We start from the raw sequence: 19,063 nt of genomic DNA, 5'->3' as shown, positions 1-19,063 counted from the left end.
TGGGCGATGAGTAAATCTAGGGGGACGCTGGAAGCAGAGTATTGAACGGTGACCAAAGGCAAAATTGGGGTCACTGAAAGCTGTTACCTTTCCTCTGTTAAACTGATAAGAGGAAGCATTGCATTTATTAATGGTTTCCAGATATTGAGAACAATGTACGGTAAGGGCACAAAGTGAGATTCATAGAAAAATTTTCCTAAGAATATTTCCAATCCTTTCTCACACAAGAGAAAATGGGTTAGGGGTGTTGGGTATAACTTTATGGAACAAAGGGGCGGTGGATTGAAAAAGTTTGGAAATCACTGGTCTAAACAAAAAAAGGATAGACACAATATAGCTAATTTAATAGATTTCACAGCAGAGTTATATGGTATAAAATTTTATCTCACACAGACTTAGTGAAAGCATATGATCATATTCTGATACACCCACCAGATGTGCTCAAGACAGCTATCACACCATTTGGATTGTTTAAGATGCAATTTGACCTCTGAAATGCAGTGGAAAAATTTCAGTGTTTCATTAACAAAGTGATGAGAGGCTTAAAGGCCTTTGCAGATTATACTAGTAGTAACTAGTTTGAAAGAGGAACATCAGGACATCTAGAGGCCCTGTTCACAAGGTTACAGGAATATGGCCTCAATATCAAGCCTTAAAAATGTGTGTTTGATGTTATTTCCATACAATTCCTTAGATTCCAGGTATCAGGACCCCTGGCAGATCACAGATGGAATCAATATTGAAATTTCCCCAACCAACCCCACTCGTGAAATTACAATGATTTTTAAGTTTGTTCAGCTAAGGACACTTCATACCAAGAGCCTCTCACATCCTGGTACCCATTAGTTAGTTCAATTAGTAGGAGAGTATAAAGACAGGAAAAAGTCCCACCACAGGAATGCCAAACAACCAATATCACTATACCTGGAATTTATGCACTACTCACAACTGGAAAAAATTATACTATGGCACATCAACAGGCTCACCTCAAACCCTCGTCCCAAGAAAATTCCAATAGTGCATCTTCAACCAATTTTGCAATCTTGCTCATCCAGGAGTTACCACAATCATCAAATTCATTTCATCCTGATATGTATGACTAAACAAAATGAGGAAAAATTTCAGTGATGAATGAGGAAAGACATCAAATCATGGGTTCAAAGCTGTATACCATACCAGGAATCCAAGATACATCACCATAACCATCCTCAACTTTATACATTAGCTGTTCCAGATGCAAGATTGACCCATATACACATTGTTGGTCCATTGCCACCTTCACAAGGTAAATATTACTCTCTCCATCATGGACTGGTTTATTAAATGACCAGAAGCATTCCCAATTGCCAATTTCTCAATCAAGGCAATATGCCACACTATTTTCACGGAATGGATCTTACAATTTGGCTGTTCACTCACAATCACTATTGATCGAGAGAAGCAATTTGAATATATCTTGTTTTAACAGTCCACCAATCTCTTAGGGATTAGCAGAATTCAAAGAACTTTGTATCATTCCTCCAACAGACCTGTGGAATGTCTTCCCAGCTGAAGTCAGTGATTAAGGCACATGATAGCTTGTCCTGGCCAGACACCTTATCAATAATACTGCTGGGAATATGCTCTTCTTTCAAATCAGACATTCAGATGACAAGTGCCACCAAGTTAGTATACAGTAATATATTCCATTTACCTGGTGACTTTCTGGGTCTTACTTCACCCATTGATGCTACAGATACTATCAATTACATTTCTAAACTAGAATATCATGACATTTCTGCAACCAACTCCCACTTCCACACATTAGAAACCACACACATTCATACATTCAGAACTGAAAGCATGATCACACGTGATCCAACAATCATCGTGGTTGGATCATAAATCACACATGATTCATGATCCAACCATCTTAATATTAAGTCCAATATACACTGGACTGGATCAAATGATTGATCGCAATAACAAAATGCTTACACTGTTCTTGAATGGATGCAAATCAACAATTTAGTCTTAGTTTGTGTTCATACAGAAAATGAACTGTGACTAATTTAAGATACACAAATGTTTTCAGCATAATTTAGTGTTACAAACAGTATCCCCTGATAATGGCCTATAAATTAGACTGAAAACATTTCTGTATTTTTAAATAAATGTTTCTCGACTATTATAAGGAGGTTAGTGAATAATTAATTACTTATCTCTCTGATGGGTAGAGTTATGATTATCTATACCATATTTCATTAGGCTATCTTTTTGCTTGATATTAATATAGAAATTTATTAATTTGGACTAAAAGTAGACAGGCTTTTCTTATGTAATATTAATAACTATATTAATCTGTAAATAAATTTAATAAATTAGAATAATCTGGAAGAAAAGATCAACTTAAAGCTAAGCTCAAACCCACATTAATAGTCACTTCCGTTGCTTCTTGCTACTAATTTTGTTACATGAAAAATAATATCAATACTAACCAAAAGCCATCTCACAAACATTGATTCTGCCAATGAAATATTACTGCTCTCTGACATGTAGAACTCTCTATAGAAACTGGCTACTTGATTGAAACAAAATGCCAAACAACAGGACTGAAAATTAGTAATAAGAAAACTAGTTATTCAGATTGACTGTCAAGTACACCTACCAATAAATATTAAAAGAGAACTAACAAAATACGTTGACATTTCAGCTATCTATATAGTGTGATATCATGTGAATGTGATGAACAATTAGATATGAACCATAGATTAACCAAGTCCATACTGACTTTTCAATAGATGTTAAGTTATTTTTCAGTAACAATAATAAACACTGACACAAGAATAAAACTCTAGAAATCCATTATTCTGCCAAATGCATATAAACATGTAAAATATAGCACACAAAGACAAACTAATGCAGAAATTGAATGTTTTTCATCAAAGATATTTCATAAATATCTTTGTTGACCATAATTAAACCACATTAAAAACAAAAATAAAAAACAAACTCAAAGATTTCAAGACAGTCAATAAATATCACTCTAATAAGATATATCTTGAAAATGAATGATCTTCTAACTCCAAAACTGTAATTATACACCAATAAATAGTAAGAGGAAAAAAAGACAGGAGAATTTGATGCACTTCATTTATAAACCTGAGATCTCTTCATATTGATTAGAATAGAGTATACATTGCATCAGCCATACAAACTTGAGAATATTTGTCGTCTTACATGTCCAGTTGCACAGGCAGAACAAAGATTAATAAAAATGCATTGAATTTTCAAAAAGTTGTTCTAATTGCAATATTGTCATGTTTTAATCAATTCAAATTACTAAATAAAAATGTTTTCCCCTCAAAGCTTTATAATTTCTCAAATGTGGTTTATTGTCAGGGAAATGTTATGTATAATATAAAATTCAATGTTTTTTTTAAATACAAGGGTCATTCTAAAAGTAAAGAATGTTTGTTTCTCTAGATAATAATTTTATTTAAGATAATGAAACAAAACTTATTTTACAACATATATAATACCTTAGCTATATTTCTACATAGCTAAGCTTTTCTATGCCTTCTGCACACTCAGTTACTGCCAAGTTCTTGAACCAGTCATTAATGGCCTCTTTCAGTTCACTGTCACTTCCATAGTGATTTCTGGCTAAAAAATCCTTCAATTTTGGGAAAAGATGTAATCACTTGGAGCCTAGTCCAGGCTATAAGTAGGATGTTCAAAAACTTCCCACTCAAACTGCTGAAGCAAGTTCTTCATCAACACAGCAGCATGCAGACATGCGTTATCCTGAAGAAGCACAATGCCTCTGGACAACAATCCCTGCCGTTTGTTTCAAACTGAAGCTTCATTCATCACATTACCATAAACCTCAGCTATCTGTCTGTAAATTTTGATAGGGCGGACTTTTTTCGCATTCAAAAAGCGTATTACACTACAAACCTCACACTTGGCGAGATCTTTAATTTTGTCACACATTTCAAAGTCACACTGTAAACAGTAAACGATCGTTGTGGCTCACTGTTAGCATCAGACTGGCGCAAAAACATGGGAAGGTCCATGACGCAGTGGAGGGTGATGGGAGAACTGCACGACTTGTAAGATCAAAACGTTCTTTTCATTTAGAATGACCCTCGTATTATTTTTGAAATATAAACTTANCCTGACATTAGCCCTTCTGACTATCACCTATTTTTAAGCCTAGATAATCATCTGCGAAATTGACAGTTTAGAAATAGAGAGGTTATAGAAACGGAATTAGGGAAGTTTTTCAACTCTAAAAATCGTGACTTTTATAAAAATGAAATTTATAAGCTTGTTTCCCATTGGGAACAGGTTATTGAATGTGAGGGTGGTTATTTTGATGAATAAATTGTGTTATTTCCTATACATTTTTATGTTTGTTTTCTTTCAACAAAAAACGACAGAACTTTTTTGGTTACCTGATAGATAAAGCATTTGAATAAAATTTGGCATCTATCAGTATATGTATTTTTTCATAAATATCTTAATATATGTTATCACAATAAAACTCTTACTTTACTAATATTTTTATAATCAAAATTTATTAGCTCCAATGATTAGTCTTACTGGCTCATTTTCAAGACTTCAAATTTTCTAAATAATATTACATTAAAACTTTTCACAATTAACAAATTTCAAAAAGAACTTTTAAATTCTGTTTTTTCATTCTATCACAGAACAAGTTATAACAAATCAGAAAGATTGAATTTAGTAATAAAACAAACTGAGAACAAAAGCATTGATTATTCTTGCTTCATTTTATCCAGTAAGACATGAATCATTTAGATTTATAAATTTTGAATACATAAATATTCCATTAAAGTAGAAGTGTTGTTGTGATAGAATCTTTTAGGAAAACTATTCTTTTCCAAACTTCTTAATATCAAATCAAAAATGTTTAAAAATATGAATTAAATTAATAATTTTAAATTTGTTCATTGCTAATTATGTATTTTCAATAACAGAAAAATAATGATATGTAAAATTTATTTTGATCTGCTGAAGTAGCAATGCAACATGAAATTCCTACCCTTGTACTTCCTTCTTTATCTTTATATTCTGAATAATCACTTTCACTATGTCCGTAATAAATTTTATATTCTTCTATATATTCTGATGTATAAGGTCTTCCCTGAGTAGCAATGGCAGTAATGTTGTATTTATCTGGCAATTCAATTGTTAAATATTGGCTGAAATCAGCAATCTTTGCAGTCCATGCTCCACCTCCTGAAAGATTTGTAATGAATTGATACCAATTTTCAATTTATTGATTAGTCCATCACCACTGCCAGGTTAGTCAGAAAAGAAATTATTGCGATGTGTTAGTGAAGAGCATTATAAGATGTGAATTGACATAGTATTACAAAATGTGAAGATAAATACAAATACTACAAAGATGTGAATTTATCCCTTTAAGTAAATGTAATTATTAAAATAATTAAATTATAACAAACACATAATACAGAAAATACGGTTTTAAGAAAAATCAAAATCAAAAATATTTTCAAATTAACAGTTAATAATTTCTAAGATGTTTATTTATAAATTTATTATACATAAAAAGAATACAGATGGACAGCTCATTTCAAAAATGTTTCATGTAAAAAGTAATAATCTGTTTTCTACTGTTACTTTAATAACTATATGTTACATCATCTATTATTATATTTAATATATCTCACATAAAATTTTCTGCAATATTTGGCTAATTAATCCCTTGCATTTTGAAACTCCGGATCTTGTTTTCTTGTTTCAAAATCCTAATTTTCTTGTTTCAAAATGCAAGAAATTTATGCAAGAAATTATGAAATTTTCTTGTTTCAAAAAACAAGAAAATAATTTTCTTGTTTCAAGTGTATGTTTTAAGGGAACTTTTGAAAAGCACTTTTGAAATAAGCTATACATTTTTAGTTAATGAAACATTTTATTAGTATTTATTTTTAAAGAATAAATTCTGTAAATAAAAACTATTATAACAATTGAGACTTAAATAAAAATACAGCTTGGTGATGCAACACATCAAATAAACGTATTTTTAGCATTTAAACCCAAATGCCAATTCCAAACGTAATAAATAATACATCAATTTGAAGATAATTTTGTAAGGAATTTAAAACTTTTAATAGAATTAAAACATCAGCATTATTTTAAAAGTTAAGATAAAAAAAATGACACTTGCAAAACACAAGTGGCCAACAACTTGATCAACCCACTACAGTTCTCTTGGATATCCAATTTCCATTATATAAAGGGTTCCTCTCACATGTGATTATCATTTCAAAATTGAGAGTACTGCATTGACACTTCTGAAGGGTTTCTTTGTTAGTTTCAAGTAGGTTTCAAGATAAAGTGCTTATTATGCATGCTAAGATTATTGCTCTGTACAATGAAGGAATGTTCTGTTGACAAATTGCCATGAAATGTGGCTATCATCACTTGACAGTCAGCAGATGCATTAGTAATTTTAATATGATTAACAGTTTGGAAGATTAGTACAGAAAGGAAAGACAAAGGAAAACTATCATAAAAAATAGCTATAGTTTTATTTGATTGAGCCACTTTGAAAGCAATGAAAAATTGAAGTGTAAGTGATAACTATAGTTACCTGTATAAAAAGTAAATCACACTGAAAGAAAAAAGGTGGAACTTCTTTATAGGCTTGTGAGCTCTCGAGCCTACAAGTCTAAAAAGAGGCCTCTAATTAATAAAAAAAAAAAAAAAACAGAGGGCCAAGTGTTTACAGCAGGTGTACAGTTGAAGGATAATAGATTAGGAATCAGTGATGTAAGATCATCCGGAGTGATAAAATAGCAATCTCTTTGATATCCAAAGAAGCAACTTTTGTCCAATACAAAAGAATGACAGGATCAAAACTATTCAAAACAGTATCCTATTGCCATTAGCATCTGAGGATGCATCTCAGCTCATGGGAGTGCATAAGCTGCATATTGTTGAAAGTGCTGCCCAATATATGCACAATCTTAGATCTTAATCCTTTGGATCAAAGTCTTTTGGATGAAACTGAAACAGAAGATGAATACAAAGAATCAAGCATATAAAGTACAGTTAAGTGAAACTAATTCCATGCTGGTATCATCTAATATTAGAGGAAGAGCTTGAAAAAGCTTGTTAGTAGTATACCCAGAAGATGTGCTTTAGTAATTAAAAGTAAAGGCTTCCCAATTAAATATTATTTGTATATCTTCAAACATATCAAATGCTGATTAACAACATGTAAAAACTTTAATGAATTCCAGTTTTATAGTTTTTCTTTTTCCTGATTTAAAAAGTTTCTTGTAGTTAACAAGAAATAAAAAATGTTTATGTTAGCTTTGCAATTTCTGTCAGCCCACCCATTTGTAAAACAATGCTACTTTAATTCTGTAAAAAAGTTATAAATTCCTTACAAACTTGTGTTCAAAAATGATACATTATATTTTCAAAATGGATTCAAAATCAAAAAATATGTTTTTATAAAGTATTGCAAGACTTTTGCACCAAATTGTATTTTAAATGTAAAAATTCATATTTCCCAGTATTTATTCCCAAATGAAAAAAATATTATCCTAATATTCTAGTTAATTAATAAAATCAAAATCCAAATTTCAATATATTAATAGAAACTAACATTAAATAAGTGTTTTCAAATTCAAAGATTAAACTTAGAATTGAATTCAAAATTTGAAATGAATTACCATATTTCCCAATGTATTTCCTAACTTCCCCTAAAATTCATCTCAAAACCAGAATGCATCTTATATGCTGAAGGTTGAAATTTCAGATGTTTGTATATGAGTTAACACTTCATAGAATGCAACGAAAAGGTTATTAATTAAGTCATTTAAGAAGCAATTAAGAATGCCCTTGATAGCACTGAAAATGATTTACTTTCTAAAGAAAGCAGTGATTCTGATTCAAATACAGAAGACCTTTCAGAAAATTTGGTCCAGCTAAGAAGATACAGATAAAGATTAAAATCATTACCGTAATCCTATATTCACAGTAGATTTTTGAGAAAACAAATTTGGAGAATTTTTGTGTAAAACAAAAATTTTCTAAATTTGTTTTCAGTCAATTTATTATCATACATCAAATGAACAGCTGGTTTCCTTTATTGGGCTATTAAGGCTAAATGATTACTATGTAATTTGGCAGAAGATAGACAGTTTGATAACCATCTCTTATTAAATTTAACAATTATAAATAAATTTCATTTAATTTTAAAATATTCTGAAAGAAAAGATCAAACCAGAGCGGGACTCAAACCTGTAATTTCTATTTACCATGCAGATCTCCATCTGATTCCCATTTCCAGACTAATTACTTAATTAACTAGTCTGGAAGTAAAAATCAAATAGAGGGCTGGATAGCATAACTGACAATGCATCTGCACAGTAAGCAGCAGTTGTGGGTTTAAATCCTACTTTGAATCAATCTTTTCTTCCAGAATATTCTAAAGTTAAATTAATTTATAATTATTTCATTTAACAACAGATGGCAGCCTGACTGTCTACCTCTTGCCAAATTACTTAGTAATAATTTTGCCTCAATAGTCCAATAAAGGAATCCAGCTGTGTGTTTGATATATGATAATACATTGACTGAAAATATATTCAGAGAATATCTGTATAAAAGAATTATGTATTAAGAAAAAAATATAAAATTGATCAACAATCTATAACTTTTCAGTAATTTTTTCTTAAAAAATGTTCATGAAAAACAATGGCATCCTATATATCAAAACATCTTATACATCAGAAAACACAATACTTCATTCTATATTGAAAAATATATTTCATCAAAGTGATTTATGTCAAATATTTATATAAAATTTAATGTTGAATGCTTTGAATCTGAAAATATACTTTCTACATTAAGAAATTAATATTTTACTTTGTTTTGTCATTTTATCATGTGTAAAGAGCAAGCGATACTCCCAAAATATAAAATTCAAATATACCATAAATATAATATCAATACAAAGTTCATATAATTTTATATTATTTTTAATTTTAGTCTATAGTTCAATAGACAGGAATGCTACATTTGTTTACATTTTAAAAATGTTCTTTTGAACTTTTTTCAGCAAACAATCTCATTATGAGATTTATTCACAACAATGTTTATCTTTATTTTAAAAAGTCTCAAAAATCAACAATTGTTTTGTAACCTAAAAATTTATGACTCATTACAAAGATTTTGGGCTTTTCAAGAACATTTTAAGTGAAAAAAAAAGGGGGAAAAACATTTCTTCATTTTTCTAATTTCAATTGTCACAAAACCATATTTAAGTTAAAAATTGTTAGACACCCGACAGCCAATATGCCATCCTTATGAGGTAACATCAATAGAAACTCTACAAGACAATTAACTTAGAAACATGATGGGCTTCATGCATATCCCAGTTAAGGAATTTCATTGGACATCAACCAGATTTTTCGCTTGGGACATAGCAAGTACTAACTAGAGATGTACCAATTAATCGTTTCTCATCATTAATTATACTAATTAGCTCCTCTACCAATTAATCATTAAGTGACAGAAATGTGAAGATGATTTAATTTCTTCTATATTTTTAATTGTGTTAGTAGAAATGTGTTAAAGTGAATTTCATATATCAAGATTACAATAAATTCAGATGAAGAAAATGTCAGATTTGCTTTAGCTTAAAACACAAATTGCCTTTATCCATTTGTTATATAATTAGATAAGAATTGTTTAGTGGCTTTTAAATTTTGACAATTTACAGCTTTGATGAAAACAAACAAAATCTGTCTCCTCATTTTCAACAAATTTATTATATAAATCTAATCAAATTTAAAGAAAATTGAATAGCAATTTGTAAATAAAGCTTACAACATATCCAAATAGTTCAGTAAAAATAATTAAAATAACCTGCAATTTCAAAAACAAATATATCTTATTCTGAAATAAAATAANTATACTTTAATTTTTTTACAGTTCAGGACAGTGGCTTTCAACCTATCTTTCATGATATCTAGGGTGTCACAAGATATCCCTTAGAAGTTCCCAATATTTATTTTCAAAAATTTATGAAAATTAAATTATCTACTGCATGACAAATCTATGCCTCACATGTGTGAATCCTTCCATACAGTAAATTAGTTGATCTTAATTTATATTTACTAAAATATCTCTACATACAACAGCCAAGTTAATTCTATTTCAGGTAAATTTGCATATTTCATCTTTTATAATTTTAATCAAATACAAGTAATGTACTCTAAAAATAAATGAGAACATAATATTAAAATAGTTTTTGAAAGTTTTACAGTTTAACTGGAAATGATACACACAATTACTGAAAACAAATAGATAATTTTTAATAAGATGTAATTATTTAGTATCATATTACAAAAAATATTGAGATGCTGGAAAACATTTTTATACATATTTACTAAAAGTTTCAATAACTAAGTTTACAGGAACTGTTTTTTTTCTCAAATAAATTTGTGGCATTAAAACATGCAGAAATTCTCAAAAATCTACCTATCTATTAAAAACTTAACAGAAATGCTATAGTTAATTGGATAACAGTTTTTATACATAATTATTTTATGCTTTAATTTAATAGATACATAAAAGCATTTAATATTGAAGATGATTTCAGTCATAAATCTGCTGGCTAGAAGAGACATTCCAATGTCAGTATGCAAAAATGCACTTGTATGAGATTACAGTAGAGCATCGTTTATCCAAAAGTCAGTTATTTGACAGAATTCCAGTCGGCAAATTTAAATTTTCGCCAGTGCTGTGGCGCTGCAATCTTTGGCTACTCAAATATTTTACGTTTTTGATACTAAATTAACTTCTGAAGTATACTTTTTTTCATTGTTTTTATATTTTTCAATATATTTATTTTGTTTGTACAAACTAAAGAAATAATTTTTAACGATACAATAGCCATGATTATTATTTTAAAAAGTTTATGTTAGGCTTAACATCGACAAAAATTCAACACAAAGCGACACGCAACGGACAAAATTTTCAACACGGGATAGGTTAATATATTTTTTCGTGTGTAATTGGTTATCCGAAAAATAAGTTATCCGAACAACCCCAGTTCCCAATTGATTCGGATAAACGATGCTCTATTGTAATATTATAAAAACAAAACTAATTTCACTAAACATCTTAATAGTGAAAAGATTATGCATTTTGAACAAACATTTCAACCATTTAACAAGTCATCCTCTGGTTACATATCAAGAACATTCTAAAAAAGACTAAGATAAAAACTGAATGTATTACAAGGTTTAAATAGGAAATTAAATTTATATGGCAAATTATATATATGATATAAGTGGTTATATCAACTTTCATAGATACATATAAATTGCAATAGAAAGTTAACATAAAATAACAATTAATTCAAAAAATAAAAAATAAATAAAGCTTATATTAGTTCTTGTAAAGCAAATTTCTAAGACAAAGGAAGAGAATAACAATCTCTGGAATTCAGATAATTTCCAACCAGTTTTCATCTGTATATCTGACTTCTCTCAATAAACATTTGACGACTCTTTGGTATTACTGGCTCTGGCAATAAGTCACACATACTTTCCACTAGTTCAAATTCCAGTTCCCAATAAATTTGAACACCTTTCCATTAAATGACATGAGTGACATTAAGTAACATGATATTTAGTCTGGCCTTGGGTATGCTATTAAATATTGTTAGGCTTGTCATTTTATGCTGTTTAAAAAAGATGCAGTTTCTTATAACAAAATACAGTATAAATAAAAAATTAGTCCCTTGAAATTTTCCACTACATTTAGTGGAAATCCACCAACTTCGCAATAATAATTAACAGCAACAACACAATCAGATGTTTTGTTCAGTAGCCCATCTTCTGTTTTACTGCAACATTAATAGTTAACTCTACACTGTTAACTTTCTTTGTGCGCTATTCAATTCACCTTACTTCCAATAATCTGGCAATCTCCTTAACTGACAGTATTCCAGTCCAATATATGTCAGATTACCAAGATTATACTATATATGTTATATAATATGGTTACAACTTACAAGTACAAATTAGAGATGGACAAATACCATCTGTGAATTTTTATATTTAAATCTATGAATATTAAAAAGTATTCAAGATTCAAAATCTTAAACATAATGTCAATAAAGAAGAAATTGAACAACATGAATATTCCCAACATTGTGGCTTATGTACTGTATCCCAAATGTGTTCAAATGCTTGTTTTATTAAATACAAATCTGCAATAGGTGAGAGTAAGAAAAGTATTGATTAAAATTAATCTATAGTAGTTAAGATAAGAATACTAAATAAAAGCCATTGTAAAATAATATATTTACAAAACGTATTTATTTATATTTATAAAATAATAGTGCTATCAAGATTTGTAATTAAATAACAAAATGACAAAAAATTTTTTTGATGTTGTTGCAATTTGCTTTGATTCATCTCTATAAAGGTGGATTTCCTTTATTAACAGATATTAAAATAAAACAAAAGTTGAAAGTGTAAGATCCCAGAAGGTCCTTCACCAAAAAGAGTCTGAATAAATATTTTAACAAGAAAAGAATGTGTAAAATAAATCACTAAAGTATAACATAAAAAAGGAATAATGGATTATAGTGAGAACCTGAGTTCAGGCACATTCCCAGGTTGGAATTCTAATAAATTTTGATCAGGAAAATCGAGCATGGACTCTGATACTCATAAAAATGGCCAAATTGATAAAACAGAGAAAAAGAACTGTTTTTGACAAACAAAAAAACTATCTTAATATAGTTGTTAAAATTCTTGATATTAAAAAGGTAAACATTACAGTTTTAAGATACAAGTGACAGTCTCAAGTTCAATCAACATCATTTGGTCAGAGTCAAGACAAGTGTCAGGTTGAATAATGGACACTAATCCTTCTTACACTCAAGCTATTCATCCAGTTTCACCTAGATACAGAGCATGGACCAATCAGAAAGATAGGAAACTATTGGCACCAATCAAATCAATTAATTCAAAGATAAAAACCTTTATAAACAGTGGATTTCAAGGACAGTCAATTCTCCCAGGCTTATCCCATTTGTCCTCTGTCAACATCCCTTTTGCCTTTGACTTCATCTTTGCTCTGCCAATTATGCCTGTCTTCCAATAAGTATGCCCCAGCAGATCACCATTGGATAACTGATGATAGGGAACTACAAACTGAACTTTTTATATTTTGCTTTCTGTCTTTAAGAAGTTCTTAATCAGAATTGTGCAATCATGTATTATTCATATTCAAATCAATCAACAGATTATTTTATAAAAGTGATTTGTCTCAGTGTCAATAACAATACCCACATTATGCTCACATTCCTTGCTTATCTTGACAAGATTTCAATTTCTTCTCCATTGGCATCTCACAAAAGAAATGATATAAAGAAATGTAGATTACTTTTCACAATTCACCCACGTATCAAGCAAGTACGTAATAATCATTAAGGATGAGGCTCAAGTCTGATATTAGCCAGATATACTGTATATAAACATGAATACTTTTTATAATTTTTGTCAAAATTTGCATAAAATACTAGAGATTTTGTTTATACACTATTTTTAATTTTTTAAATAAATTATAAGATACCAGATATGTCACACAAACCAAAGTAAGTAAGTAAGGGCACTGGTTTAAAAAAGGGGGTTGAAAACCACTGGTTTAGAAAATAAAAATAAAATTATAGAAATATATTTTCTGGAAAACTTTTTTAAGAGAAGTAATTTCAATATAATTTAAAATAAATTATACTTACCTGAAGTAAACACAAAACAATTACAGAAATCAATTAATTATAAAAACATAAATACATTGTAAAGATTATCGAAGCAAATAAAACTTGCCGCCAAGACATAATTAAAATGCTGTTTCATTCTTAAAACAAAACTATCCAGAAACAGAAAGCTGTATTGCTGGATAAGAAAACAAAAAAATCAAATTTTGATAGACTCAGAAATGAGAATAACTTATCCTTCTTAAATCAATGTAAACTGAACAGAATATTTCCCATTAATATTTTCTAGATTTCTCTGCTTTTATGAATTTAACCTTATGGGAGTCACATGAAGTCAACTGCCTTCAAACACTCATATGGCACCAATTTTTATTCCAAAACTGAAATTATCAAAACTCATCAGAAACTATGATTGTATCTTTTATTTTCAATTTTTTCTTCTTTCTAACAATGTAAAATACTTGTGTATTGAAGAAAATGCACTTTTTATATTTATACTTTTTGTAATTTGATTTGAAAAGCAATAATATATCAAATTTCACTTCACTGAAAATTCTCATGCATCATGGATTGCATCTTGGAAAACTGGCCTTATTTAAATGTTAAACATATAGAAAAAAATGCAGAAAACTCCAGAAAGCCAGCTCATCAGTGAGGATCACCAACCAATTATCAGTATTCAGTGGTTTTATCCACTCAGCCACTGATAGGAATATCAGACAGACTGATAGTTATTATAAAGACTAAAAACAAGTATCATGAGAAATACAAATTCTTCAGAGTTATTCTTTGCCTGAGGAAATTTGTACTATGTTAATTATTTATAGTCCACCTGCACATCTACTGTACAAACAAGCTAAAACAATCCCGTTTTGATGATTTAGTTAAATAATATCTATCAAATAGAAATCATTTTACATCCACTTCACAAATAGAAAAAAATTTTCTCAATTATTATTAAATCATTTATGAAATATCAGTCATTAAATAATAATTTCAAGTTTATTTTTTTAAATCTATTGATTTTTTGCTGTTATTCTTCTATGTTTTCAGTTATAAACATTAAGAATGAAATATTTCATAAACATGCATATTTTATTGTTGCTGTTTTTCTGTTAGTCATAATGATAGCAAAGTTTCATGATCAGTGGTTGTATTGCAATCAAAACACTTTACCTGAGTCAGTGTGTGTTATTCATTATGTGTTAGGGAGGTGGTGATTGGTTAAACATTAGAAATACTTGAGCTAACAGTGCTTGCACTACAGTGACTAGGGAAGAATGGCAGATTTTAAGACTTTAATCATCTGACCAGCCCATAAATGAAGACCTTGTTTACCCAATTGATATCCCGTATTAGGCTGAGAACATTATCAGAGGTCACTCCAGAAAATTTTAGAAAATTGCCAACCATTTCAGTTTTAAATTTTTAACATAGCTTAACATTTTGTATTGGGCTCAATTTGAAAAAATTATAGACCTATAAATTCCTGCAATTGCTGTCTGTCTTTCCTTAATCTCAAGAACAGTGTTAGATAAATGAAATTCAATACCAGATATGAAAACCTTAGGGGCAGAAGCCCGATTAACTATATACAAACTTCCGATGTAAACCGGAAGTCATGTTATTTGAGTTCTGAAAGAAGTTATAGATCACTGACACAACTCCATTGCTAATGGAAAAGGGACAAGACACTACAGTTCTAATTTGAGATGGAGAGCATATCTTTTAAATGAAATAAATTAAAAATATTATTAAAAATTGCAGCCTGGTATTGTGACAATGTCATAATAAATATTTGCTCATTAAATTTTAAAAAACAAACCATTTCTATCCTATTTGATTTTTCTTATTTTTTCCAAAAATAGCAGAGCCAAAAATAAAATCGTTCACCAGGCATATGAAAAGCTAGTTACACCACTGTCTAAAGCCACATGGTTATGACCAGTCCTAACAGATAACACACAATTTAGCAACTGTCCACGCCAAGGCAGACAATGCTTGTAGATTACTTTTAGTTTCATTTCTCCTAACCTTAGTGGGAAAATGTTTACTACTAGTAACTGAAAATTCCAGAGTAATTTTTCTCTCCTTGTTTACAATAATTTTTCTATTTTAAGATCATACCAATCTTGATATACTGCTGCTACTTTGTTATGCCATTGAAGATAGTGGGGCTTATGTAAGTTTCTTGCAACAGCTTATGATATATTCAGCAGGCTTTACTCTCCTCGCAGAAACAACAGTTTGTATTATTACAGAAGTTTTCAATTTGGTTTTTAATTGCATTCATTTTTGATGCTTGGTTTTTTAATGTTCTTATGTAACAAGAATGAAGCCTTCTATTTCATTCTTTAAATTAACATCTAATTCTTAGTCACTTCCATGTTCTCCTATCTACTTTTCCTTTGAGGTTATTAAGGTACAGTTATGGAGACTTTATTTTCTAATGTTTCCTTTATGTTATCAACTGTTCTTTTTTGTATGCTTGCTTCCTTCAATTTTCAACAATTTGCCTCTCCCAGTTTCTTTCATCACATCCTCTTCACTTTCCTTTACATATAACAATAGATTTTTTCTGTACATATAAATGTTTAGTGTGTTATGCAGAGCATAATTTTTCTACCCACTTTAAAGCTTAATAATAACTCATGTCTTTTGTCAAAAGTTTCTGAAATTTTGCAAAGAGGTTTGTGTATTACAGGAATTGATGCTATTAAAATTTGGTGGTTGAAGGTCAAAGGGGTTAGTAGATAGAAGGGATCATGTGTCATATCTGGAATAGGATCAGAATTAATGACAATTTTACTTGCTATTAGCATTTACAGTTTCATCATAAAACTCATCCCTATCCTCAAAATTAAGTTTTTTACCATTTTATAATAATTTTTAAAATAAACTATCATAGCAGATGGCACCAAACATAGTTTTAAATAATGTTGCTGGATTTTTTTAAGACTAATATGATAAAATGAACTTAAATAAAACATTTTAAGTCCAAAGCAATTGCATTTACAATTCAACTTGCATTACAAAATAATAATAATAAATCTTGTCAGACAGTCTTTTTAATCATATACAAACTCTATAAAAAAACCAGAAAGATTTTACATGCATAAAAGTAGAAAATATTTAGATCATTCTTCTTGTAGTTTCCTAGAAATAACAACAATTATTTATGTAAGCATCACAATGTCTACAAAATAGCATTCAGGTTTTAAAGAATTTAAATATAAAAGTATTATTTTTTATAAGATCTTTTGTTCTGACTGTCTTTAGAGTTTTCACCTGGAAACACTTATTTATACAAGAAATACATTTACACATTGAATAATTTTACTTTGTTATTATTCTATAATCTATATCATGACTTGTAATGACTATCTTCTCATTTCAAACCAATTTTTAAAACTTAACAAATTTAATTTAAATATTATATACTTCTAAAAGTTATATCCATATTTTTCATCTATACACCTTTTTAAAATTCATTATTATTTAAAAAGTGTAATAACTGTTAAATGTTTGTAAATAATGTTTAAATACTGAAATGGATATTACATGGATAGTAAAATTAGGTTTCTCCATGTTAATGTTCATTGCTCAACTTTTTGGAATTGTTTTAATATACAAATTATTCAAATTGTGTGTGTGTCCATTTTCAAACATTTTAGATTTATCAAACAATGATATTTTTAAATATGCTTGTTAGGCAATAGTCTACTACTTACTTTTCATCTTATCTTAGGTATTAATTTATCAGAAAAATTCAAACTTTGATATTTTCCACATAAGCATGTAAATACATTAATATTAAAAAAATAAATTACCATATTTCCTCAGTTCTAAATAAGATGCACTTTTTCCTACCCATTTTCTCTTCTCCAAACTAGAGGTTCATCTTAGAATCAATGGCATCTTATATTCACGGTCAAAAACAATCATTGAAAGCTGACGACATAACGTGTTATGCATCAACAATAGATGTTTCAGATATACTACTAAGTAGTCATATCAGTTCAAATGAACTTTGTGGAAAAGTATTTACCATATTTTTTAGCATGTAAGAGACACAATTCTATTGGTCAAAACACATTTTTCCCATTGATTTTTTGAAAAAAAAATATTCTTCACAGTGTAAGATGAACTTAGTTTTTGGGCACATTCTAATTGTATGTAAAATTTATTTTCCAATAAATTTTACATACAAAAAAAGTGCATCTTACAAGGCAAAAAACTTTGGTAATTTAATCTTTAAAATGCCTTCCAGATAACATTATGAAGCAACATTAAAACAAATAGTTACTGTATATGGAGAAGAATATGGAAACAGAGCAACCAAATATGTTTTATGGCATCGATATATTTTTTTCTAACATACTGTTACTTAATAAAAATTATTATTTAAAAATTTTCCCCTATATAAAAAAATAACATTTCATTCATCATAGTACATCTTAGAATCAAGGAAATACAGTAATTTAGCTGTTTTTATTAGGTAACCAAAAAAGTTCTGTCGTTTTTTGTGAAACTACAAAGTTTAAAGAATGTTACACGCAATACACAATAGATGACACTAAAATTCCAGCAATATGTTAATCAAGATTTAATGCTGACTCACCTTATATAAAGAGAAGTGGAAAGGTTATCTCTTAATATTATAAAATTGACTTGAAGATGAGTACTCCAAACTCTGTCATTCGTGCTTGTATGTTGTATGAGTTTAAACTTGGAACAAGTGCTGTGCAAATGACTCAAAAAATATGCCAGGCTTTTGGACAAGGTTCTGTTAGCACTCACACCACCCAAAGATGGTTTACAAAATTTTCTTCCGGCAATGAGTCACTTAAAGATGCGCCATGAGAATGATGTTGAATTACAGGCTGCAATCGAAGAATATTCTGCTCAAACTTGTCAGATGTTAGCACAAAGGTTCTCCGTAAGTGATGAAACTGTCTGTTTACATTTTCATTGTCTTGGGAAAGTTTACAAGCTCAGTAAATGGATACTTCATCAATTGGCACCTGCCAATATTGTGCATATGGTGGACTGCAAATGNTACATAAATATTTTACGTTTTTGATACTAAATTAACTTCTAATTTTATTGTTTTTATATTTTTCAATATATTTATTTTGTTTGTACAAACTAAAGAAATTACTTATAATTTTTGAATTCTATCATATGTAAAATTTAAACATTAAAATAAAAGAAAATCATAAATTTTAAACAAGTATTGCTAGATAGTCACTTTTAGGACTCAACCAGAGCCAAATG

General features: G+C 29.1%; 1 protein-coding gene across 1 annotated transcript in view; it reads right to left on the bottom strand.

Moving 5' to 3' along the window:
* LOC111625716 (neurexin-4-like) overlaps nt 1–19,063 on the bottom strand; it is a 103,057-nt gene that overhangs the window by 67,838 nt on the left and 16,156 nt on the right. The window contains exon 3 of the mRNA XM_023368944.1: nt 5,051–5,247. Coding sequence (XP_023224712.1) covers nt 5,051–5,247 — 197 coding nt within the window. The remainder of the gene's footprint in view (nt 1–5,050; nt 5,248–19,063) is intronic.

The sequence above is a fragment of the Centruroides sculpturatus genome, unplaced genomic scaffold (genome assembly GCF_000671375.1).
Source record: "Centruroides sculpturatus isolate CEXI.00-Female unplaced genomic scaffold, Cexi_2.0 scaffold99, whole genome shotgun sequence".
Lineage (NCBI taxonomy): Eukaryota > Metazoa > Arthropoda > Arachnida > Scorpiones > Buthidae > Centruroides > Centruroides sculpturatus.
The sequence above is the reverse complement of the archived record's forward strand: the minus strand, read 5'-3'. Positions and strand labels throughout refer to the sequence as shown.